General features: G+C 42.5%; 1 protein-coding gene and 1 long non-coding RNA gene across 6 annotated transcripts; one reads left to right on the forward strand and one right to left on the reverse strand.

Moving 5' to 3' along the window:
- Positions 1-22,668, reverse strand: MS4A3 (membrane spanning 4-domains A3). 5 transcript variants are annotated; one of them, XM_044929049.2, is made up of 8 exons: positions 21,761-22,668; positions 16,016-16,191; positions 6,931-7,098; positions 5,990-6,127; positions 5,286-5,342; positions 4,862-5,020; positions 3,251-3,352; positions 1-872 (listed from the first exon to the last, which is right to left on the reverse strand). In XM_044929049.2, exons 1-8 carry the CDS (start codon positions 21,834-21,836, stop codon positions 801-803), a joined length of 948 nt encoding a protein of 315 aa, XP_044784984.2. In that variant the 5' UTR covers positions 21,837-22,668; the 3' UTR covers positions 1-800. The 5 variants fall into 5 exon arrangements, with proteins under 5 accessions (XP_044784984.2, XP_044784987.2, XP_044784986.2 ...); XM_044929052.2 differs by lacking the exon at positions 21,761-22,668 and adding an exon at positions 12,290-12,497 and having other exon boundaries at positions 16,016-16,134; XM_044929051.2 differs by lacking the exon at positions 16,016-16,191 and having other exon boundaries at positions 21,761-22,384.
- Positions 21,101-25,283, forward strand: LOC102394082. The gene is made up of 2 exons (XR_006545199.2): positions 21,101-21,836; positions 24,659-25,283. It is a non-coding gene; the product is annotated as an uncharacterized LOC102394082 (long non-coding RNA).
- Positions 25,284-25,405: the final 122 nt, after the last annotated feature.

The raw sequence follows: 25,405 nt of genomic DNA on the forward strand, positions 1-25,405 counted from the left end.
CTATTTTCACATCTGCTTTATTTTTACTTAATCTGCATAACAATGAATAAGACAGTTGGTACTGTAATACCTATTTTAGAGATGAGAAAAAAATAGATCAGAGAGATTAAGTTCACACAGACAGTATCAGAATTTGCACTCAGGTCTGTAAGATTCTAAAGCTTTAATTCTTTCTTCTCTGCATTACAGATTCTCACTGTCCTTTGAAGGACAAATATTGATTTTGCTCTCAAAGACCCCCATCTAAGGCATCATTTTTGGATCCGGACATGCGTGAATTTCAGCACCTCACTGACAAAAAAGACTTCAAGACTTGACCTCCTACCTCAAATATAGTAAAAATTTATCTCAATGTTATTTTGATGATTTTTTGGACAGTTTTTGCAATGTTGGTGTCAACTGAAGTCAAGAAGCATTTTCCATAATGGGAAACGTCTCACTCATTTTTCCTTCTCACTGGGGTTGGAAGTAGGAGTTTAGAAAGAATACATGAAATAGGGAGGATTCTCCCTGCCTTTTTTAAACCTTAGAAGACAATGAAGCAGGCAGGTAAGAAGAAAGAGAACTGATTTCTGGGAACAGTTTTAGCATGGTGATCATAGCAGTTACAAAAGAAAGGATGCATAGAGAAGCACATTTGTCCTTCCATTGCCAGGACTTATGAGGGAGTTTATAGTCAGGACAGAAAGGATTGAGCCGCATGTTGAAGCTTCTCATGATGGGCACCACGATGGTGGAGACGTGGCTCACAGGCTCGTGTTCTCTTGAGCTCCTGGATGCAGCACTGACTCACTGGAGATTCAAGACTGAATTTCCTTGCTTTCTTTCGGAGGCATTCTTGACTCCCCAGGATTGGAAAGGGAGGAAATTGCCTGGAAAACAAAACAACATCAAACTCCAGGAACAGGATCAACAGGGCCCTCTCCTTCCTTCCTATTATCATCAAGATCAATGCCAACAATACTCATTCACTGATCATCACTGTGATCAAATATTATATACATAGTCCTTCCAGCAAGCATTAGAAATGAACAAAAACAGGACATGTACGGCTGAGTCCTTTTGCTGCTCACCTGAAACTGCCACAACATTGTTAGCTGGCTGTACGCCAACACAAAATCAAAAGTGTAAAGAAAAAATGTGGACAAGAACATGTTCAGTTTATAATTAAGATAGCTAAAATCCAGAAAGAATTTGTGGTTTTTCCTGGAAATTAACTAGAAAGTGACAAGTATAAAAAATAATAATTTAATTCTATCCATGTGAAAAATGTATGCTCCTATTTACAAATGATATGACCAATAAGGAATTAATATTCAACATATATAAATAGCTCATACAACTTAACATCAAAAGAAAAAACAATTAAGAAATGGGCAGAAGAACTGTGTAGACATTTTTCCAAACAGGAAATACAAATGACCAGCAGGTACATGAAAAGATACTCAACATCACTAATCATCAGGGACATGCAAATCATAACCACAACGAGACGTCACCTCACGCCTGTCAGGATGACTATTACCACAAAGTCTGCAAGTAACAAATGTGGATGAGGATGTGGAGAAAGGGGAAGCCTCCTACACCCTACACTGCTGATGGGAAGGTGAATTGGTGCAGCCACCGTGGAAAACAGCATGGAGGTTTCTCAAAGAAATAAAAACAGACCCACCATGACTCGGCAGTTCTACTCCTGCGTATATAGCCCCAAAAACCCCAAATGCTAATTCAAAGAGATATATGCACTCTAATGTTCATAGTAGCATCATTTACAATTGCCAAGATATGGAAGCAACATAAGAGTCCATCAACAGATGAATGGAGAAAGAACACAGAGCTGTATTCATAGGGATATATTCACATCCATAGATAGTTGGCTTAAAGCTCAACATTCAGAAATCGAAGATCTTGGCATCCGGTCCCATCACTTCGTGGGAAATAGATGGGGAAACAGTGGAAACAGTGTCAGACTTTATTTTTTTGGGCTCCAAAATCACTGCAGATGGTGACTGCAGCCATGAAATTAAAAGACGCTTACTCCTTGGAAGGAAAGTTATGACCAACCTAGATAGCATATTCAAAAGCAGAGACATTACTTTGCCAACAAAGGTCCGTCTAGTCAAGGCTATGGTTTTTCCTGTGGTCATGTATGGATGCGAGAGTTGGACTGTGAAGAAGGCTGAGTGCCAAAGAATTGATGCTTTTGAACTGTGGTGTTGGAGAAGACTCTTGAGAGTCCCTTGGACTGCAAGGAGATCCAACCAGTCCATTCTGAAGGAGATCAGCCCTGGGATTTGTTTGGAAGGAATGATGCTAAAGCGGAAACTCCAGTACTTTGGCCACCTCATGCGAAGAGTTGACTCATTGGAAAAGACTCTGATGCTGGGAGGGATTGGGGGCAGGAGGAGGAGGGGACGACAGAGGATGAGATGGCTGGATGGCATCACTGACTCGATGGAGGTGAGTCTGAGTGAACTCTGGGAGTTGGTGATGGACAGGGAGGCCTGGCATGCTGTGATTCATGGGGTCACAAAGAGTCGGACACGACTGAGTGACTGAACTGAACTGAACTGATAGATATATTCACTGGAATACTAGTCAACCATAAAAAGGAACAAAATTTTGCCATTTTGCAGCAAAATGGATGGATTTGGAAGACATTATGCTAAGTGAGATAAGTTAGACAGAGATGGATAAATACTGCATGATATCACATATGTGGAATCTAGAAAATACAACAAAGAAATGAAAATAAGAAAAAAAAGAAGCAGACTCACAGATGTAGAGAACAAACTAGTGGTTATCAGTGGGGAGGGAAGGACAGGTTATATAGAGGTGAGGGAGTGGGAGGGAGGGGAGGGCAGGTTATATAGAGGTGAGGGAGTGGGAAATACCAACTATTGGGTATAATACAGGCTCAAGGGTGAATTACACAGCTCAGGGAATATAGCCAACATTTTGCAATAACTATAAAATGAATGTCATCTTTAAACATTATATAAAAAGTAAAAATTAATATTTTTAAATATATGCTCTTAAAGATGAAATACACTGCCTCTTGTATTTTTAGGTTAGAATTCTTTTCCAACCTTCATGCCAAGTCTAACATTTGTATGAGCTATAACTCCAGGAACCCCACAAATCATTATCGTATGAAAGTTTCTCTCCAGTTCCAAAAGTCAGGGACAATCTTAAACCCTAGAGGAAAGGTGCAGATCATGTGAATTGTAGGTCATTTAAACAAACCCACCTTTCTTACGTGACAGCAGTTTGCTTTGAGCCACAGGGCTACAACAGAGCAGGCTATGCACAACTCCAGCAAGGTAAGGATCAGCATCAGTGACACGAGGCCCTAGGGGGTACGATGCCGCAGATTAAGTCCAGTAGAAACGCTCAGAGGAAAAAGAAAGGCCAGCAGGAAACCAAACTATAACACCTACCCTCCATAAAACAGGGCAAAGTGAGTCACAAATTAGATTTAATACACAGCCACACACCAACACTCTACATGAGACACAAGGCCCATCTAAAAGCATGTAAACCTTTTTCCTGGAAAGAGACACAGGTACTTCTGTATCAACCCGTGTGAAACAGCTATAGAGGGAAAGCGCTGACATCACCATTACCATCTGCCAGCTGGGATAGCAGTAAACCCAGGAGACGTACAGGCAGCTTAGGAAAAGGGGCAAAGGGACCTTTCATCAGTTCTTTAGTTGTACTCCCTAGAGATTTAGGCATTTACAGTATGCCTACAGACCAAAATAGTAAGCTGAAAAGTGAAATACAAAATTATTGGACTAGTGATCCTTCTACCATCAACGAGGCACCTTTGGTAGAAGAAACAAATGCTACTCCCTCTGGAGAGAAATACTTCCAAAATACACACACACACACACACACACAAAATCACACCCATATAAATACAAACTTAGATTATTAAAAATATAATGGACAAAGTTAGGAGTCAGACTTTTATGAGTAGTATCAGCAAACAGGAAGATTAAGTCAGTAAAAAACAGTTCACAAATCATGGGAAAATAAACAATTTGGAGGAAAATATTAATTTCTCAGTTGACTGTAGAAGAGGGAGAACACGTAAACACAAGCTGAAACGACGCTTTGGAAAGGCTATTAAAAATGTTCCCTTTTACAATACCACACACAAGTAAGTTCAAAAGTAAAGCCGTGCAGAGCTTCAGTGAGGCGCTATTTGAAAATCCCGGACCACAGAGAAAATTGTAAATCTCCCAAGTTAGTTTCATTAAGAAAACTGTGAAATAAAACTTTTTAACTGTAATCTCTCTGGGGAACGTAACAGTATCAGTAGCAGTGCGTGCTGCATGCTAAGTCACTTCAGTCCTGTCTGAATCTCTGCAACCCTATGAACTGTAGCCCACCAGGCTCCTCTGTTCATGTGATTCTCTAGGCGAGAACACTGGAGTGAGTTGCCCTGCCCTCCTCCAGGGGATCTTCCTGACCCAGGGATCAAACCTGCATCTCATATGTCCTGCATTGACTGGTGGGTTCTTTACCACAGGTACCACCTGGGAAGCCTATTAGCAGTAGCAGCAGTATGTAATAATAATCTAATACAGTATGCATTGTGTTAATTACTTATCAAATATTAATTTATATAATCTTTACATAAAATACATATAATAATTCAATCTATTACTATCCTCATTTCAGTGACAATAAAATTGAAACACAAAGAGGTTGTCTTATTTGCTCCTTCAAAGCAAAGCTACTAAGTGGTAGAACCAAGATTCAAATCAAGGCAGCGTGGTGCCTGATATGTTAGTTGATTCCTCTATACTTTGTTGAAGTACTTCATAATTACACACAATTTTAAAAGACATACGTTTGAAGAGGCTGCCATGTAAATGCACAAGTCAGGTGGCCGGGAAGACTGACAGTCCTTGAGTAGTGGTTCGTTAGCAAATAAATTCATTGAGAGAAAGACAATCCCGACTAGTGCCACGGTGGCACTGGCAGAGTGCATCCCCAAGCTGCTCTCCAGCTGCAAGAGAAGAAGAGGCCATCGCTGCACACGGGCAGCACACGCTGTGCTCCTGCAGCTCCAGGTCATCGAGGTAAACAGCCACTGAAAGGGGTTTACACACCCAGCTACCGCCTAGGTCCTGGAGAAACATCAGGAAACCTAGACGCCCCACCCCAAGACTCAGGGTCTTGGCTGGACTCACCAACCGCTACTCTCCTACTGCTAATGGGTGACTTGTTTCTGCTCCTGTGATCGCAGAGAAAGAGGGCGAACGGCCACTTACCAGTGTTTTTGTGCGTTTTTTCCCGGCTAAGACGGATAAAATTCCTGAAACAATAAACTGTTTGAAAATAGGAAGTGAAGCAGAGAAAGGAATATGAAGTCTTAATTAGCAGATAACTACCAGTAGTTGTACAAAACTTCTCAAATTCACATTCTAGAACACAAAATTACACTTGATTTTGCTCATTATTTAATACAAGTACAATTTTAAATGAGTTTACATTTTGCATAAGTGTGTAAGACTTTCATTTTGTTTTGTATCTGGCCTTTTACAGGTTATATGGGTATGCCTAGTTTTACATATAACAATACACATATTCAATGTAATATAATTATCTTTATGCTTGTGTTTACATTAAATATAAATAATATTTACTTACATATGCATGTATATTTAATACCATTCTCATATTCTTACCCAAGCTTCAGATAATGTGTTTGATTTATTGGACTAGGTGTTCTAAAAAGCTTTTCTACATCTAAATGTCTATATGGACGTATCTACTAATGTTTAAATTAGTATTTTGACCTACTGTTAGTTCCACGAGTCTAATTTTGATAAACGGAATTCTCTACATGTTCATGGCATTCTCAAAAATCTCATATTTACCAAGCCACTCCTAAAATTTGAGGGAAAAGTTGCCAAAGTACATTTCTAGTAGTGGTAGCTAAGAAATATGCAGTCAGTGGAATTTGAATACTCACAAATATAGCCCCCCATGTGGAATAACCTGTGTAAACAACCGAGAAAAGCAAGTAATTGGAGGGATAGGACAAGTTTTGTAAGGAATGCATGAGGCCACCCAGAGCCAGAATTACTGCTCCGTTCAGGATCTGGACCACCTGCGAAAGGAGGGAAAAAGAGAAAGCATGAACGACCACGTGCTGGTCCAAGCTGGGGAGAGATCGTTTTGCTTTTATTTTTTCTTTGCCATCGCGGTTTACTCCAGGATATTGAATCTAGTCCCTGGGCTCCACCGTGGAGCGTGTTTGCCCGCCCTACGAGCATACAACACCGCGGCCTGCGGCGCTCGCCCGCCTCCAGTTCACCCTCGCCACCCCACCCGCCGTCAATCGCAAGTCTGTCTGTATGTGCTCCTGTTTCGTAGACAGGCTCATTCGTGACGTGAGTTAGACTGCACACGTAAGTGACATCATATGGTATTTGGAGAAGAGATCACTTTAATTTTCCTCAAAAAGGAGATATCAGTGCTTGAAACGGTCACTGGGCGAGAGTCTGCTCTGGAAGGCGTTTGTTCCTGCCATGCCCACGGATTCCGATGGCAACACTTCACCGTGCCCTCCGCCCGCCCCACTGCACCCATCCTCACAGACTGCCTTCAGAAAACCGCCGAGTGAAGCGGACGCGGCTGATCGCCGACTGGGTGGAACGACGCCCCCGCGTGCCTCGGGGGCGCAGCACGGTGAAGCCCACTCTCCTGCAGGGACAGGACGTCTCCCGCCGTGAGATTATGCCTCTGCGTTTCTACTCCCCAGGTGCAAAACATGCCCCCGTCTTTGCTTAAACCACATTGCCGATCCAGTGATGAGTAACTCAGAAATCCCCATCGAGACATGAACAAGGTTTCCCGTGGATGGTTATCGCCTTCCATCCTACAGAAATGTGTCCACGGAGGCTGACTTACCCCGAGAGCTTGCAGCACCTCCGGGTGGCTCTGCGACCTGCCGCCGGGCCGGTAGGCGGAGCTGTCCGCCGCCGCCGCCTGCCCCAGGCTTCCGGGGGCCTCGCCAGCACAGGCTGCCGGCAGCTCGGTAGGATCCGCTTCCTGCGAGGCCATCTGCGGTCTTGATGGCTGGCAGAGAAAAGAAACGCAAAACGTTTGTGTCTTCCCTTTTATTGCTAACTAATAATGGCTTTCTGTTTCCAGTGCAACGAAAGGGTTCCGTTTTGTCTAGATATCAAAGCAACTCTCCAGCAACGGGGCAGAGGTTTTGCTTGATCGCACTTGATGTTGAAGGAGCAGGCATCGTCAGACCGTTATAGGAGGCCTGGGCCCAGCGCCTCACTCTGGAGCCGTGCAGACGGCCCCTTTCTCTCTTGTAGGGGCTCGCGTGTCTTACGCGGCCCTCTCCAGTCCTGGACATCCACGTACTAAATGGTCTCACTGAGCGCGGCTCTCTCGTGGGAGGAGGATAACACTACTCACATTCTAGGATAACAATACGTGTCTTTTACTGAATATTCACAGCTACGTGCCGAGCACTGTCTAGTTTCTGTGAATGTATTAACGCACTTAATCCCGCCAACAACTTCGTGGTGTAATACTATTCTCTCTATTTTAAAGATGAGGAAACCGAAGCATAGACAGCTTGCACAACTTTCTCAAACTTATGCAGCTCTTGAGTTCACATTCTACTCGAGATATCTAATGTTCAATATGTTTTAAGTCACGGATTTATATAGCAATACATGGAATAAAGCACAATGGACAGAGTTTAACTACCATGGGGAAGTCAGGTGTAAATCCGAATTCGACCACTTACTAGTGGTATGACCTGGTAGTGGGAATCTCAGTTTTTACAGCTGTAAAATGGACACAATTTTAATTTCATATTAACATTGCAAAGTTCAGGCTAAAAAAAATCCATTGGGAAATAGGTATATACTTTAGATAGAATATTTGACTTGCTAAAATGCATGTAGTGTGGCTTCCCATATGGCGCAGTGGTAAAGAATCTACCTGCCAATGCAAGAGATTCAGGAGACGTGGGCTTGATCCCTGGGTCAGGAAGATCCCCTAGAGTAGGAAATGACAACCCACTCCAGTATTCTTGCTCAAAATCTCCCATGGACAGAGGAGCCTGGCGGGTTGTATTCTATGGGGCTGCCAAGAGTTGGACACGACTGATCACAAACACACACAAGGCCTGTGCGTCTGCGTGCATGGGTGCCCGTGCGTACATTTTTCCAAAGAAATAACTACAGGATTATGTCTAGCACTTTTTCACTATGGCATCAGAGTAACAGTCAAATTCTAAGCAGAAGGCATCCTCATAGTTAAATGTTTAGCAACCGAACAAAAACCCCTGAAGACATTCTGAGCATCCCACTGGCTGGCAACTTTGACAGACAATAACAAAAGTGGACTTTCTGTGCAGAGGGAACCTATTTTTAAAATTAACTTTTATTGGAGCATAGTTGGTTTGCAATGATGTGTTAGTTTCTACTGTACAGCACAGAGAATAAGCTATTTGTATACATATACCCCACCTCTTTTTGGATTTCCTTCACCACTGAGCACTGAGTTCCCTGGGCTATAAGCAGGTTCTTATTAGCTATCTCTTTGCAAAACAGTAATAGAGACACAGACGCAGAGAACAAACACATGGACACCAAGGAGAGGGGATCTACAGTATTTACCTTGGAGGCGTCAGACCTTGGTTGAATTATTTTCTCTTAAGCCCATCTCATTACAAGCAGGAGACACTCAATAAAGGTCGCTTATGGTGCCCTTCCCAGAAAACAGTAGCCTCTTTTAGCTCAGGCTTGATGCAAGACTTTGCCTTACACCACCTTTAGAGGACTCAGTGCCGATACTTTGCTGGTGGCCTGCAGAGCATGCAAACCACATCTGGGTCTGTGGCCCCTCGGGTTTCACCATGCTTTCCTGAAGGGCAAGTGTTGATTAGGACACTGGTGTCAGGAGTAACTGTCTTCCAGCTTTGACATGTTGCTTAATACATTAGTAGGACCAGAAACACTGGCAGAAACGTGGGGAGATGGACGGGAAGGCTTGAGGACTGGAGGCAGCGCAGCTATTTGCATAGTAAGAAGAGACGCCACCGACTCAGCAGGCATGAGTCTGAGCAAACTCTGGGAGATAGTGAAGGACAGGGAAGCCCGGCGCACTGCAGCCCCTGGGGTCTCAGAGTGGGACATGACTTAGCAACTGAACAAGAGACAAAATCAGATTACAAGAGTAGTGTTGATGGGGGTAGGTGATTCAATACTCAGCCCCAAGAGGGGACTGCAAATAGAAAATATAAGGGAGACCCGTAAGGTAACGATTACTCAAGAAAGTAGGTTTGCTTAACCACAGAACCAAGCAGGTTTGCTTGGCAACAAAACCCTGAAACAGAAGCCTAAGACCTGCCCCCAAACAATGAAACAGTGGCGGCATGAGCCCACATCCTGCCCAGTGAGCTCGGTAAGTTAAGGGTCCCGAGGACAAGCTCTCTGCACACATAAAAACAATAATTTATGGAAAGGTGGCGTTTCAAAGTGACAGAGGCTCATTGTACCGAGACCTGAGATAATTTCTCCACGGTGCCATGACCGTCCTAGCCTGACCGTGTAGGGACAAGAAAACGCCCCGGCTCAGCCTGGAGGGGGAGCCGATGATGGAAGTGTGACATTGACTTGAGAATGAGGAAGAAAGAGGCTCTTTTCCCCTCTCCATTTGTCCTTTGATGATAAAATTGTAGCCCATTACAGTTCTCAGGGTGCAGCCCCCTGTCACTCACCTGCTTTAAGCCTCATACGCACCCTATTCTAATAAACCACTTCTGATCTGTGACTTTGCGCTCACTGAGTTCTTTCTGTGTGAGACGGAAAGCACCAGAGCTCTTCAGAGGCCCCTCAGGAGGCCACAGAGCAGGAGTGTCTGCAGTGGGGCGGGTGGTCGTGCTCATCACATTCAATCATGCAGGCTTAGAACGGTTAAGTAGTTCACAAGGCTTAGAACGGTTAAGTAGTTCACAAGGCTTAGAACGGTTACTTAGTTCACAAACATAGATGTCAAAATGATGCCAATTGTAGCTGAAATGCAGTTAACGAATGCTAGGTAGCATACGCTGCTCTCAGTGCTTCACATGGATTCACGCCTTTCCTTCTCACAGTGCCTGGGTCTTCTAGGTCACCATTAACCCAACGAGAAGTATGGCACAGAAGGGAGCTTGAGGTGTGGGTTCGACCCCTGGGTCGGGCAGAATATCCCCTGGAGGAGGAAATGGCAGCCCACCCCAGTGTACTCACCTGGAGAATCCCATGGACGGAGGAGCCTAGCGGGCTACAGTCCATGGGGTCGCAAAAAGAGTCAGACATGACTGAATGACTAAACATCCAAAAACTGGCGTAGAAATGTCAGCCAGCTTTCCCAGCATCACACAGGAACCAGTCAGCCAGCTTTCCCAACATCACACGGGAACCAGTCAGCCAGATTTTCCAGCATCACATGGGAACCGGTCAGCAGCTTTCCCAGCATCACACAGGAACCGGTCGAACTATGTGCAGAACTCAGGCTCTGGGCCTAGTGAGGTCACGGGCATGCCTGTTCTCCCTGTGGGTCTTTGCTTTCACCTTCTTTCCCTTTCAGAAGTGTCCCTGTTTAGAAGGCAAATTGTCACCCTAAATGAATAAATGTCCTGATATCGGTGATGGGAAGATTAGAACAAAGAGAGAGGGAGGAAGGGAGGATCCCAAACACGGTCCCTAGGGAGGTCCCAGGACCCAAGGGGACGGTGCAGGACTGATCCCCAGGTCAGGGCAGGAAGGTCTGCGAGAAAGAGAAAGCTCACAGCCACCTAGGCGAGGTCCTAGTTCTAGAAATCGGAGCCAAGTGGGGAGCTGGTCACAGGTAAGAGCAAGAGGGCCTGATGCCATGACCGAGGGGACAGCCTGGGAGGGGGCTTGCGACCCTGGGACACGGAATATAATGCGAGCAGGGGCCTGCACCGGGAAAGCACACTGTACAGGAGCTCTGCGGCCAGGGCTGTGAGAAGCAGCCACGGCAGCAAACCAAGGGTGTCACGGAGGCTGCAGCCCCCGCTGACGGTGAGCGGGGAGGCCCGAGGGCATTCAGGACGGGGAAACACAGGATGGCGGCCCCAGACAGGTGAGGGGCACACCGAAGGGATGCTTGTAGTGAGCCCAGACTCTTGCATTTTCTCACATGTGGAAAAGCACTAAATGCCTTGACTTGAGACATCTGGCTCTCCTTTAATTAACAACCGTCTTCTGGCGTGCAGACTACCTGCCTCTGCTGCAAAACTTCTGTGTAACCTGGCTTCCCCTCCCCGCCTGCCTCCTTGGAGGAGCAATTCTCTCAGCGTTTCTTGAGACGCTGCCTCCCAGGCTTGAAGTCCTAAAAATTCCCATCAAATAGAACATAACTCTCAACTTTTAGGCTGTGAATATTTTTCAAGTTGACAGCTGCCAATGGAGGCTGGAGCAGGGGTTCTGAAGGAACTGCCTGGGACTGAAGGAAGGGACTGAACACAGAGAAGACCAAACGGGAATCATAAAGAAATGCAAAGCGATGGCAGCGAAAGCTGTGGCCTCCCTGCCTCATATTAACCAGGCCACTGCGGATAGAATACTGAAGAAAAAAGAAGGAGCAAAAGTGCCACGAAGGAGGGACAGGAAGAGTTATGAGGAAGCAAACCTCCCAAAAGCGGTTCCTTTCAACGCACTTGTTTAAATTCAGAGCTGTAGAAAGAGCTCAGACCGGAAGTTACATGAACACTAGGCGCTCGGTTATCTCACCTGTGAATTTCAGATCCTAAAGCCCACCTCAGACAACAGTTATCAGGATTAGAGACAGAATGCACACAGAGGTCTTAGCAGCTAAGCTCTTCATGTGCACACAAAATAAAGGATGAAATGAGAAACTTCTTCACTTCCTTAGACAGAAGGACTACGGGAAACTGCTTCCCAAAGAAGATTCATAGAGGTTTCTTCCCCTGGGTACAACTACCCCTATCTACAAGAGGAAGTGTTTTCAAGGAGGCTGGCTACATTTTGGTGCTGAAATATCATAATAAATAAACATGCTCAAACTTCAACTTGCTAATTTCCAAAATGAAAAAATAAATCTTTATGTGAGTAAAGCCAACAGTCTAGTTGTTCATTTACAAGGGACCATCCATTTGGAAATAGATGTATTTCTCAAGGCTTATTTGTCTTAATCCAGTTGCTCAATAGCAACACTTGCATTGTTGGTTTTTCCCCTATACCCACCCATGCTGAGGTGTGCACATACTTACCGAAATTATGCTCTTCTGGGGACAGTACCTCTGTGTTATCTTAACACCTCTGTAACTCTAATTGAGGAAGACAATCAGTTAACCGTCTAAGGTCTTTGAAGTTTTTAAGTCATTGCTTGGAAACTGTGCCTTTCTAGAAGTGACATTCTTTAGTATAATTTTAAGACAATGAAAGGCTTCCCAGGTGGCTCAGTGGCAAAGAATCAACCTGCCAAAAGAAATTAACCTAAATGAATTTCAGGTTCATGTGGACTGGGACATACTCAGTATTAAATACTTAGTGTTCATGTTTGCTTGTTGATCTAACTAATATAGACATGTCTAAGAGTCATTAACATTAAGCATTATGCATAGCTTTAATATAACATATCTGTTACAAATTTTTCAGCAAGGAAAATAATTTGAGTGAAGAAACTTCTAAGGAAAGAAAATGTAAATGAGAGAGGAGATTTTAGATAAACTCTATTAAGAATAATTTTGCTTTGAGAATGTCTGTTATGCTTTAGGAATGTCTGTCTAAAATAGTCTCTCCACATTTGGGTAACTTGAATTTCTAGGGCTATGCTAAACCAAGTGTTGAAAGTTTATTGAATAGATAGGTCATTTCCAAATAAAATAAGATTCACAATGACCTTTGACACTATCTGACTGAGTGTTCTAAACCCTTTTGATATTTATTGACAAATCTTCTTAAATCAAATTCTAATGAAGCACTTTTGACTTATAGCTAACTTTGGGGTGCTTCAGAAGGCCCCTGATTAGGTTCATTTAGTATATGGAATTACATGGGAAGTATTGTCAAATGAGTGATAAATCTCAGGTTATACTGTATGGAAAATGTTACTAATACAGATGTCCTAGAAATTATATAGAATTCCTAAAATTCTGATATGTCCTGGTATTCTAATGAGAAACCAGATGGCTTCACAAAGATTAACAAAAGGACTGAATGAACTGGTGAGTATGCTTATAACTTTTATGGTTTCTATCTGAAAACATTAGGGGTCTGAATCAGTTTCCAGGTGGAAGGAAAACTTCTATCTTATATCCATATAATATCCAATATTATACTAGACAGAAGTGGTTAGATTTGACAAAATTCAACATCCTTTCATGATAAAAACTCAATCATTAGACAAGAAAGGAATGCACTTTAACACAAGTGACAAGCCCACAGCGACCAACATATCTAGTGGTTGAAGAGCTCAAACCTTTTTCTGTAAGATTGGTAACAGATCACTCATTTTAAGGCCAGTTGCACGGTTCAAGCAAATTATTGAATTCTTATGTTCTTAGCTGTAAAACTGGAATAGTAATATATGTCTTGGGGCTATTAGGATTAAATTAGTTGTTGCAACATGCTTGTAACATTGCCTGACACACTTAAGCCTTGCTAAAGGATTTCCTCTTCATTGTGTGTGTGTATATTTATGTGTGTATATAGGTGTGTGTGTGTGTGTGTGTGTATTTATGTGTGTATATAGGGGTGTATGTGTGTGTGTGTGGCTTCCCAGGTGGCTCAGTGGTAAAGAATCGGCCTGCCAATGCAGAAGATGCAGACAAAATACATGCACACACACACACACACACACACACACACACACACTTATGCCAAAGATAGATTCCCATCATGTAAACAACTACACACAACATTTTATTGGCAATAAGATAACAGCACTTTAAAAGAAATCCAAATGACAAATACTTTGGCAAAATCTATTTTCACAAGGATATCTCATCCAAAATGTACATTCAGTAAGCAGTTGGCACACAGGAAACCATACTCAGTACTGTGATGATCTGCATGGGAAAAGAATCTAAAAACACAGAGCATGTATGTATATAGATAACTGATTCTCTTTGTGATACAGAAGAAAGTAACACAACATTGTAAATCAACTCAGATAAAAAAAATAAAAATAAAATTTTAAAGTGCAAGTGAATGACAGATGGAACATTTCAATCCTTGTAACTGATATAAGAACTCTCCCTGAAATCAGAGTGATCTTTGTTATTATATTGGTAGACTCTCTCTTTTAGGAAAAAGAAGGAGAACACATTGAAAGATAATATACTTGATTCTTCTGTTTACTAAGGTGACTAACGATTTGCTTTGCAGGTCAGTTACTGTAGAATAATCTAGGTACACAAGATTGTATGAAGTTTTTATTCTAAAATTAATATTACATTAGAAAAAATTTTAAACATACTCAAAATATTTTAAGTGCTAGTTTGGTGTTTGGACTCATGCTTACAGGTGAGTCATGTCATAGTCTCTATAACCTGTGCTTCTGCAGAAGCGTCTCGTAAGTAAAGGCGAAACTGACCTTCAGAGGATCACCTAGAGGCAGAACACTCCAGAGGGATTTTCTGAGGGCCATAACGTATATTCCTAGGGTGAAAGTACAGCTCTGTTTGAAAAAGGAGCGCCTCCTCTGAAACAACCTAGAGGAGCACAAAGCTTAAGCAGAAGACATCCCTAGTAACACAGGAGGCATAGACACATGTGAATAGGACGCAGAAAAACATTCAAGATCGCAGCAACGGCTACTGACTTTCAGGCCCGTTCAAAATCTGACAACCCACTGGGGCCAGAGAGAAGTGTTACCTGTGAGAGTAGATTTAACGTACGTGGAAAAAAAATCTTAATAGTGCGTAGGAGCACGCAAACTGTTACTCAGAAATCTTTATCATTCACTAACGAAAAGGTTTTCACTTGTTCTTTTGAGAAAGATGATTTGGAAATCAAATAACAGAGTGGCTTCAAGCATAAGCTTTGAAAGGGACTCTTCTTTGTTTGGCATTATCAACTAACCACCGACTGGCTCTGCATCCCTGGGCAAATTGTTAAAACACCTCCCGAAGCTCTAGCTCCCTCATGTGTAAAACAAAGACAACATCTATTTCATAGGTGACCGTTGTAATTAGGCACTGGCCCAAAATACTTCTGTAGTATAAACTGTAGGCTGTTTACATCTGGGAATCAAAGAAAAGATAACACCCCAGGATAACAGCACAGTTTTAAGATTTGTGCCTTGCAAAATACTTCAGAGATTTTATTCCACATTTTATTCTAGTCCCCATATACACACACATCCTCACAGAGCATGGCTATCTATTGTTGAATACAAAAGATCTTCCCAGAACCAGTGGCCTCCCACGTTAGGAACAGTGAATGGAATTTAGACCGTCTCTTAAGCTTTAGTGAAATACAACAGTGGCCCAAAGACAACTTAAAATCAGTTCACTGACCAGTCTGGAAATCTGTGCTATAAGGTCTTGCGGCTGGAGAGGGTCAATATTCAGTAACTGAGGAATTACATAGTCCTCTACCTTACTATGCTGCTAAGTCGCTTCAGTCGTGTCCGACTCTGTGCAACCCCACAGATGGCAGCCCACCAGGCTCCGTCGTCCCTGGGATTCTCCAGGCAAGAGCACCGGAGTGGGCTGCCATCTCCTTCTCCAATTCGTGAAAGTGAAGTCACTCAGTCGTGTCCAACTCTTAGCGACCCCATGCACTGCAGCCCACCAGGCTCCACCGTCCCTGGGATTCTCCAGGCAAGAACACCGGAGTGCGTTGCCGTTTCCTTCTCCACTATCTTACTATAACTGGAAGCAAAATTTGTTATTAAAAAAAAAAAGGACAATAATTTTAGCACCAGGCAGAAAATTCTGAAAGAAAAAATATCTAGAAGTTATTTTTTAACAGACAAGCATTATTCTTACCTTTATCCTGATCACACATTCATAGACAGGGTATATAAAATCATACACATATGTTTGTATCCGAGTCACAGGGCAGCCTGATCCCAGATATAATTCATCAGCAAATATATACCGATTTCTGTACACACACGGGCTAACAGAGACCATCACCCAGTCCATGGAACAGCTTACTTTCACTGCAGAAAGAATCATATAAGAAAATGTCAGCTGTGTATTTATCTTAAGGGAAAGCCCAAAGAATATTGAACTATACTTTGTGATTAATTAAACAATGTTTCTTTCTATGGTAAAGGTAATAACTTCGAGAACAGCATGTAAAGGGTTTTCATATTAACACAATTCTCCCAAATATCTGCATAATTATGTCCTCAAATATGTAAATTTCAGTTATTTCACAGGGGAAAAAAAAATCAGTGCATAAGAACATCATTATCTTTTAGCTCTCTGTCTCTTCTTAAAGGAATTAGATTCCAAAGAGAATGATACAGTTAGGGTTACACATAAGGGGACAGAAGGATTGTGATAAATTGCAATGCATTAGACAAGGAGTGATGCATTCCAAGTAATAAGTTTAAAAAGGGAAAAGGATAAGGCAAGATTCATATTTACAGCAATTGGAACCAAATACAGTCATGTTCACAAGAGGAAATCGTCTGAATAGGGAAAACCCATGTCTGGAAGCTTCATGAAAGTTTTCATGTAAAACCCTTTCTTCTTCTCTGCACTGAGAACTTCAGTAAATCAATAATAATCACTATTCCTAGTTGAGTCACTTTTCCTTTGGAAATGAAGCAAAAGTGTACTGCGTTCTGACTACTGAGCTAGACAGTCGTTAACCAGAGGTTTTCCAGGGATAACCAGAGTTGCGTTTCAGAAGTCCTTCTACTGTTCAGAAGGACAGCAAAGACTTACTAGCTTTAGTATTTAAAGATGTATGATAAGTAGCTGGGAGGGCATAACAGACAAGATTGCAAAGCTTCCAAACTGAAGAAAGAAATAGAGTAGACAGAAGTAAACAAATTTTAAATAACCCAGAGAAGACAAAACAAACCAAAAAAGATAAAAGCAATATGTTGCAAGTATATTAGCAATCATAATGTAAATGAACAAATGTTCAAAGCTAAATGAAATGTAAAAAAAAATGAATGAACAAAATGCTCCAGGCCAAATGAATAACAGCAGAATGAAGAAATAAATTATAATGTAGTTATACACAATGGAATATTACTCAGCCATTAAAAAGAATGCATTTGAATCCATTCTAATGAGGTGGATGAAACTGGAGCCTATTATACAGAATGAAGCAAGTCAGAAAGAAAAACACCAATACAGTATACTAATACATATATATGGAATTTAGAAAGATGATAATGATGCCCCTATATGTGAGACAGCAAAAGAGACACAGATGTATAGAACAGTCTTTTGGACTCTGTGGGAGAGGGCGAGGGTGGGATGATTTGACAGAATAGCACTGAAACATGTATATTACCATATGTGAAACAGACCTCCAGTCCAGATCTGATGCATGAGACAGGGTGCTCAGGGCTTGTGCACTGGGATGACCCAGAGGGATGGGATGGGGAGGGGGGTGGGAGCGGGGTTCAGGATGGGGAACACATGTACACCCGTGACAGATTCATGTCAATGTATAGCAAAAACCACCACAATATTGTAAAGTAATTAGCCTCCAATTAAAATAAGTAAATAAATTTTAAAAATTATAATGTATTTATGCAATCAACTTCTATACAACATGGAAAATTATAGCTATACCTATAAATATACAAATGTAAAAACAATTGTGAAAAGGAAGCAAATCACAATACAAACATATATCTATTGACACCAACAAGAGAAACATTTTTTAAAGATTTTTTTCAAGGAAATAGACTATTCTTAGACAGCCAGTATCTATCCTATATTTATTAAGGCATTAGAATCACAACCCAAAACATGGCTCTCAAGCTCATCTGATACAACCTCCTGTTTTACAAAAGCTAGAGTAACAGGGCCTTCATCTTATCTTCTTATTTTGACATTAATAGGAAATAGCAACCCACTCCAGTACTCTTGCCTGAGAAATCCAATGGACAGAGGAGCCTGGCGGGCTACAGTCCATGGGGTGGCAAAGAGTCAGACACAACTGAGCCACTAGACAACAAATAAGCAGCTGTAATAAACCCATCATCCAAGCCAGAATAAACCAATGCTTTGAACAGGGGTTTCATTTCTTCATTGTATTCACAGTGAAGCAGAATACATATGCACACCTTAACTGGAGCCCTGCTGATAGTGCTGTCTGCATGCAGGACTGCTACAGGAGCAGAAGCTGAAGCCCTCCCCTTGCTTAAAGAAGAAGTGCCGATACTGGGCATAAAACAGACAACCAGTGTGAGCCTACTGTAGAGACCTGGGGCCTTCCTCAGTGCCCTGTGGCGACCCGAGTGGGAAGGAGTCCAAAGGGAGGGGGTACACATGTGTGTATGGCTGGTGCATTCTGCTGCACGGCAGGAGCTAACACAGCATTGTGAAGCAGCTACACTCCAACAAATGCAGAAAGGCATGGCTGCCCACTCCAGTGTCCTTGCCTGGAGAATCCCATGGACAGAGGAGCCTGGCGGGCTACAGTCCATGGGGTTGCAAAGAGTGGGACACGACTGAGTGACTAACACTTTCATTTCCCATACTCCAGTAAGAAATTAAAAACAAAGAAGAAAATGGAAGGGCAGGAGAGTGAAAGTGTGGCTGGCAATCCCATGTATAGAAAGACAGAGTTCTTGCTGCTGGCTAGACAGGGCCTGAATGCTGCAGACACTCAACTGTTAGCTTAAAATAAACTGGCAAACTGCAACACAGTATATTTACGAGCCAGCGAATGCCTCCAGAAGGAAGACCCACAGTCAGCTAGAATGCTAGGTTCTGACAACCAGGCTGATTGTGCTTGAAGCTTCAGACCAAGATGTGGGCTGAAATGGCTAAACGAAAGTGTGCTTGTGGGAAGGATTCTACCTTGGAAAAGCAACTGGAAAGTTAAGCTGCACTGGGTTGGAGTGACATTTAAGACAAATTTCCTAGACTCTCATAGGTCTCCTTAGTTACTGTATCAATTCTCTCCTGAGAACCTAACAAACCCCAGAAAATAAGCAAAGGTAGTACTCTCTCATTCCACAAATAAGTAACTCAGTCACTGAAGTCTGACCAATGCCTCCAGTCCTTCATCAGAATGTCTTTAAAGGAGGAAGAAAAAAGTCAAATAGCAAAGCAGCAATCATAGGAGTGATAACTAATAGTATCTCCTACCTGAAGAATGTAAGAAAGTGAGAAGTGAGTTGCTCAGTTATGTCTGACTCTCTGTGACCCCATGCACTGCAGCCCACAAGGCTCCTCTGTCCAGGAGGAGAATTCTGCTCCAGGCAAGAATACTGGGGTGGGTAGCCATCCCTTCTCCATGGGATCCTCCCAACCCAGGAATCAAACCCAGGCCTACCAGATTCTTCACCACTGAGGCACCAGGGAAGCCAAAGAATGTAAAGTGATGAGTAATTGGTAAGGGGTTCGGAGTCTAAAGCTGTACTTAAAGGCTGCATTTGGAAAACACGTGGTGAATGAGTATGCAGTGGATGAGTATATGATCAGAAAAATTATAAGGAAGCAAGATTTTCTTCCTAATGCAATTTAGATAGCTTGTCACTGATGCCAACCTTGATAATGCATTATAATTAGAATTTGTATATCATCTAAAAATTAATTACTTATGCTGTAAGTCACAAATCATAATCATGATTGACCTCAACTCGATACTCTTGACAGATACACTTAGTAAACTCTCCTTATGTGGTAACTATAAAAATGCTAAGAATCAGATAATTTTTCCACAACAAGAACTCATTAAATTATCTCCCTGTAAGTGTTGTTGGAAGAGCTAGTCAAGCAAGTGTCTTAAAAATAACAATCTGATATATATATATATACACACAAAAAAAAACACTAATTCAAAAATATACAGGTACCTCAGCATTGATAGCAGCATTATTTACAATTGCCAAGGTATGAGAGCAACCTCCGCATCACGAACTGGGCTTCCCTGGTGGCTCAGCAGTAAAGACCCTCATGCAATGTAGGAGATACAGGAGGTGCGGGTTTGACCCCTAGGTTGGGAAGATCCCCTTGAAGAGGAAATGGCAACCCAGTCCAGTATTCTTGCCTGGAGAATCCCATGGACAGAAGAGAACCACAGACTCTAGTCCACGGGGTCTCAAAGAGTTGGACACAACTGAGTATGCACACAAACAGATGAATGGGTAAAGAAGGTGTCATATATACTCAAAGGCATACTGCTCAGCCATAAAAAAGAATGAAACGTTGCCACTTCCAGCAACATGGATGGACCTGGAGGGTATTGTGCCAAGTAAAGTAAGTCAGACGTAGAAAGACAAATATCATATATCGCTTCTATGTGGAACCTGAAAAATACAACAAACTAGTGAACATAACAAAAAGGAGGCAGCCTGACAGATACAGAGAACTGGTGGTTACGAGGGCAGGAGGAGGGCCACACAGGGTAGGGGGGTGAGAGGGACAACTGTCGGGGGTAAGACAGGCTACAACATGGGGATAGAACCACTAATTTGTAATGGCTGTAAATGTAATATAACCTTTTTAAATTGTGTAAAAAAAATAAACTTTTAAAAATGACCATCTGCCACCAATATTTTAATATCTCATACTTCTCACAGGAAAGTTTAACCTGACTCTGAGTAAGATAGTCATGCATCAAAGGGGTTGACCGTATTTACTATCCCCTTTGGAGAAGGAAACGGCAACCCACTCCAGCACTCTTGCCTGGAAAATCCCATGGACGGAGGCGCCTGATAGGCTACAGTCCATGGGGTCGCAAAGAGTCGGACACGACTCAGCGACTTCACCTTCACTTTTCACTTTTCTATATGACAGTGCTTATTTACATATCTGTCAGGGAATTAACAAGCTGGCGCCAGGCCCTCTCGCCCCATGTTCTGTAAATAATGACTTTGCACGGTTGTGTAACAGCTGAGCTCACTTGTACCACTGGGCATACACGTCAGGAGGTACTCGTTTGGCCGTTGGGCTACTTTTGTTCTGTGAGAATATATAAGCTTCACCTGGAAAAGCCAGGCAGGGTTGTACGCAGTTATGTTATGTCTGCGGCTATGGCTGTCTCATCCAGAATACTCCAGGAAAACAGGAAAGGTATTCAAATCAATCTACAGACAGAACAAACACTGATTCAGCTTTATCTTGTTGGCTAGCAAAACTACTGATGAATGTGGGTGAAGGTCAGATAGAATTTTTTTTAAAAAAAAAAGAGCAGTATCATCCTCAGGGGGAGCTATGAGGGGTCTGGAAGCAGGAGGCCAGTAAAGATACAATCAAGTATCTGACAATACAACCAAGTACTAGTAATTGGCAGCGGGCACGAAAGGACAACCTGAAACAGATCCAGGAACGTTTCTGAGGAATCGCTGCAAATGAGAATTCAGATAGAGGGAAGACCATAACACAGAAGAAAGAAACATCTCAGACGTTTAGAAAGTTAAAACGTGTCCTCAGTATACAGATTCAAGACCAGTTGGCCTGACATTACTTCTCTTCTAGCAAATGGTAGTATTGGATATCTGCAGGGAGAGGAGAGAGGCTGCGCGGAAAGATGGAGAATCATTCTGAGTAACCCTCCAAGAGCGTTCTCCAAGACCAGGCACTTACCACGGATATTCTCAGTGCACGGCCAAATCCAGGCATCAAGGAGAATGGAGATTTCTAAAGTCACAGAGACCTCCATGTAAGCAGACCCCTGCCCAGAACTCTCGGGAAACAGGAAGTGGTAATGGCTTACGTGATTTTACGTGGCGACCTGTGCCACATTTTGCTACTTAGTTAGATCACGCATGGGGTGGTTTCCACTGTGTCTACAACCTAGAGGCTGAGATGCTCCTGTTTATGCAAATGCCGATGCTCAAAGAGGCAGTGGTGGAAAAGAGCTAATTGATAACCGCGCCTGAGGCCTGTAAAATCGCCAAGGAGACTGGCAAGGCACACACTGCCAATAAAAGCTAATTACAGAAAACAGTTCACTCGGTAATTGCCAGGTGCCATTTAGTAGGCTGAATAGTCTATATCGTTCATTTTTGAAACCAAAAGACTGTTATTTCTTAATTTTGATGGGTTTGGCTGTAGAACAATTAGCCGCAAAGAAGATAAAGTGACTTAAATTCCTGGGAGGAGTTGTTGTAGTTCAGTCACTAAGTCATGTCCGACGTTTTGTGACCCCACGGACTGCAGCATGCCAGTCCTCCCCGTCCTTCAGTGTCTCCCAGAGTTTGCTCAAATTCATTTCCATTGAGTAAGTAATGCCATCCAACCATCTCATCCTCTGCTGCCCCCTTCTCCTTTTGCCTTCAATCTTTCCCAGCATCAAGGTCTTTTCCAGGGAGTACTAGGAGGAGACAGAGATCTAAGAAAAAGCATCTTTCTTGGCCTCAGGAAAATTCACAAATTCATCTCAGCTGATTCTTCCATAGATTGTTTTAGTTACAGTATTCAGGTCAAGCCTTAAAATTATTTGCTTATACCCCATGGCTAATCTAATAAGGCTAAATATATATTTTTGTCCTTTTATGTTTTACATACATAATTTTATACAGAATATACATTCATTTTAATAATTGGAATCAAAGTTCCAGCTAAAGATTTTTCTAAAAATATCCATTTTTATTGATATTTTCTAAAAATATCAATGTTTTCTAAAAATATCAATTGTGACATTTTTAGTTTTAAAGTGAACTTGGAAATGAAGGCTCAGAGTAAATAAAATTCAAAGAATCTGAGTTGAAGGCATATGATTGTTTTTAATGACATCTAAATTATATTTTTAATGCTACACGTGTGTGTGCACACTAAGTCGCTCAGTCGTGTCTGACTCTGTGCGGCCCTATGGACTGTAGCCCACAGGGCTCCTCTGTCCACGGGACTCTCCAGGCAGGAACACCGGAGCAGGTTGCCATGCCCTCCTCCAGGGGATCGTCCCGACCCAGAGATCGAACCCGAGTCTCATGTCTCCTGCATTGGCAGGAGGGTGCTTTACCACTGGCACCGCCTGGGAAGCCCTCTTAATGTTACCATCTGCTCTCGAGCAAGCGCTTGCACAGGGCTTCCCTACGTGTCATGAAAAGGACTTTTGTTTCCAGCAACATGCTCTCCAGTGGACGATGAAAGCCCAGAGTGGGATTCACACAGTGCCCCGCATCTAGACAGCCTGGAGACTCCTGTCACAAAGGAAGGAGACCTGAAGAAAAAGATGAGTCCCTACAATGTTTTCTTTTTTAAAAAATTTTCTCCTGATGCTATTAACATCTCTACCATCTAAAATTCATAAACTTTACATTTATCTTTTAAATTAGTCCACTAAATGGCAATCCACTCCAGCATTCTTGCCTGGAAAATCCCATGGATGGAGGAGCCTGATAGGCTACAGTCCATGGGGTCGCAAAGAGTCGGACACGACTGAACGACTTTACTTTCATTTTTATAAACATCTAGTTTTTTCAGCTAAGAGCTTAATTGGAATCACAGTCTAATTTCTTCACTCTCGGTTTACGTAAATCTGGGAAGGTTAAACAAGTAAAGGCTCAAATTCACATTCTGTGAAAAGGCGATAATAATATTACCCACCTTTCAAGTTTTTCTTGAATATTAAAAGAGATAAATGTAACCAGTCTGGCCATAATTAATAGCTTACAAAAAATATATAACATATGATTATTTTTCTCAAACTTGAGCACAGTGAATTCCAGGGTTTTATGTCTCCCCCACACCAGGCAAATTCTTTACCGCCTGAGCCCCCAGGGAAGCTCTGGGCAATGTTCCAAGGATTACTCGAAGCCACAGAAATGAACAAAGTTCATTTTCCTGGTATTCCAATTTTAATACCAAATGTTGCTGTGAAAAGATAATGGAATTTCAATATAACTTTAATGTAAAGTGGATAAAGCAGAGAGAGTATGCAGGTCGTTTTTAAAACATTCTTAGAAAAATTGTACAAATATGAGAATTTTTCTTTCCCTGGACCTTTAGGGAGTAAGTCGCTGATAGGATACTTCGTCATTCATAAGTTTTTTACTGTGTATTTCCTACAAATAAGAACATTCTCCTTGGATGCTGTGGGCCCACAGGATCCAAATTATTTTTATAATAATAAGACACGAAATGCCTTTTTCACCACGCTGACCTTTGCACAGATAAAAACAGGAGTGGTCGGCATCACTGCCTAAGGAATCGCGGCTGTGGCAACGAGCTGTTAGTCATCTCTCTTCTTCACCACCACATACTACTCAAGGTAGAAAGGGGAGAAGCCAGTTTCACTTAAGAGTCAAAACAGTAAAAATTATTCCTTTTACTAACTGTTGATCGGTTCTTGAGTACATGTCTGTTCAATATTCTGCATGAAAAAAATGGGAAGTATGGGCAGTTAGAATCGCAGGGTGAGGAAGGAGCAGGCGGCGGTTCTCGCTCGGTGTCTGGTCCTTTCTCTGCCTTGCTTGTTTGAGCTGCAGCAGAATTCAGGGTGTTCCCGGGGGGCTGTCTCCATCGACACCTGAAATCTAGGACGGCCAGCCGTGGACGTGTGGGCGCGACGGCTGCTGTGCACCGCGCAGCCGTCCTGGAGTCCCTCCTGCAGAGGTCCTTGGAAATGCAGCGAAAGACTTGAAGGTGAAGCGCCTTACCCCTCGTCACTTGCAACTTGCTGTTCGTGGAGATGAAGAACTGGACTCTCTCCTCAAGGCTACAATTGGTGGTGGCGTCATTCCGCACATCCACAAATCTCTGATTGGGAAGAAAGGACAACGGAAGACTGTCCACAGGATGCCTGGGTTCCTCGTTATCGCAGGACTCTAAACACTCTAACAGCGGCCCAGTGCTGGTGACTCCAGAGGACTGTCTCTCTGTGAAAAGCACAACTTCTGTCTTTTTATAATTCTATTTGAGCAAGTTGGAAGTTTAATTAGCCTTCCAACCAACCAAATTTCTGCATTGGAATCTTAACCATATTTAAGTGCTGCTGTGGCTTCAAAGAAGCTATTGATTCTGAAGTAGTGGTTTTGATTGAGTTGACTGTTTTAAAAAAACTGTTTGGATTTTAATTGTGATGCAGAAGTTATAGTAACAAACATTTGGTTTTGTACAGACATTATTTCCACTCTGGTGGATAAGCTCAATAAAGGTCATATCCAAAACTAGTTGTGCATAAAATTTGCTTGATTATAGTAGGAACAACTTTGTTTGGAATAGGTATCTTACCTAGCCATAACTTAAGCACATTTCTTCCCTTGAAATTACTCTTAATTCTGTCTG

Source organism: Bubalus bubalis, chromosome 16 (assembly GCF_019923935.1).
Source record: "Bubalus bubalis isolate 160015118507 breed Murrah chromosome 16, NDDB_SH_1, whole genome shotgun sequence".
NCBI classification, from domain to species: domain Eukaryota; kingdom Metazoa; phylum Chordata; class Mammalia; order Artiodactyla; family Bovidae; genus Bubalus; species Bubalus bubalis.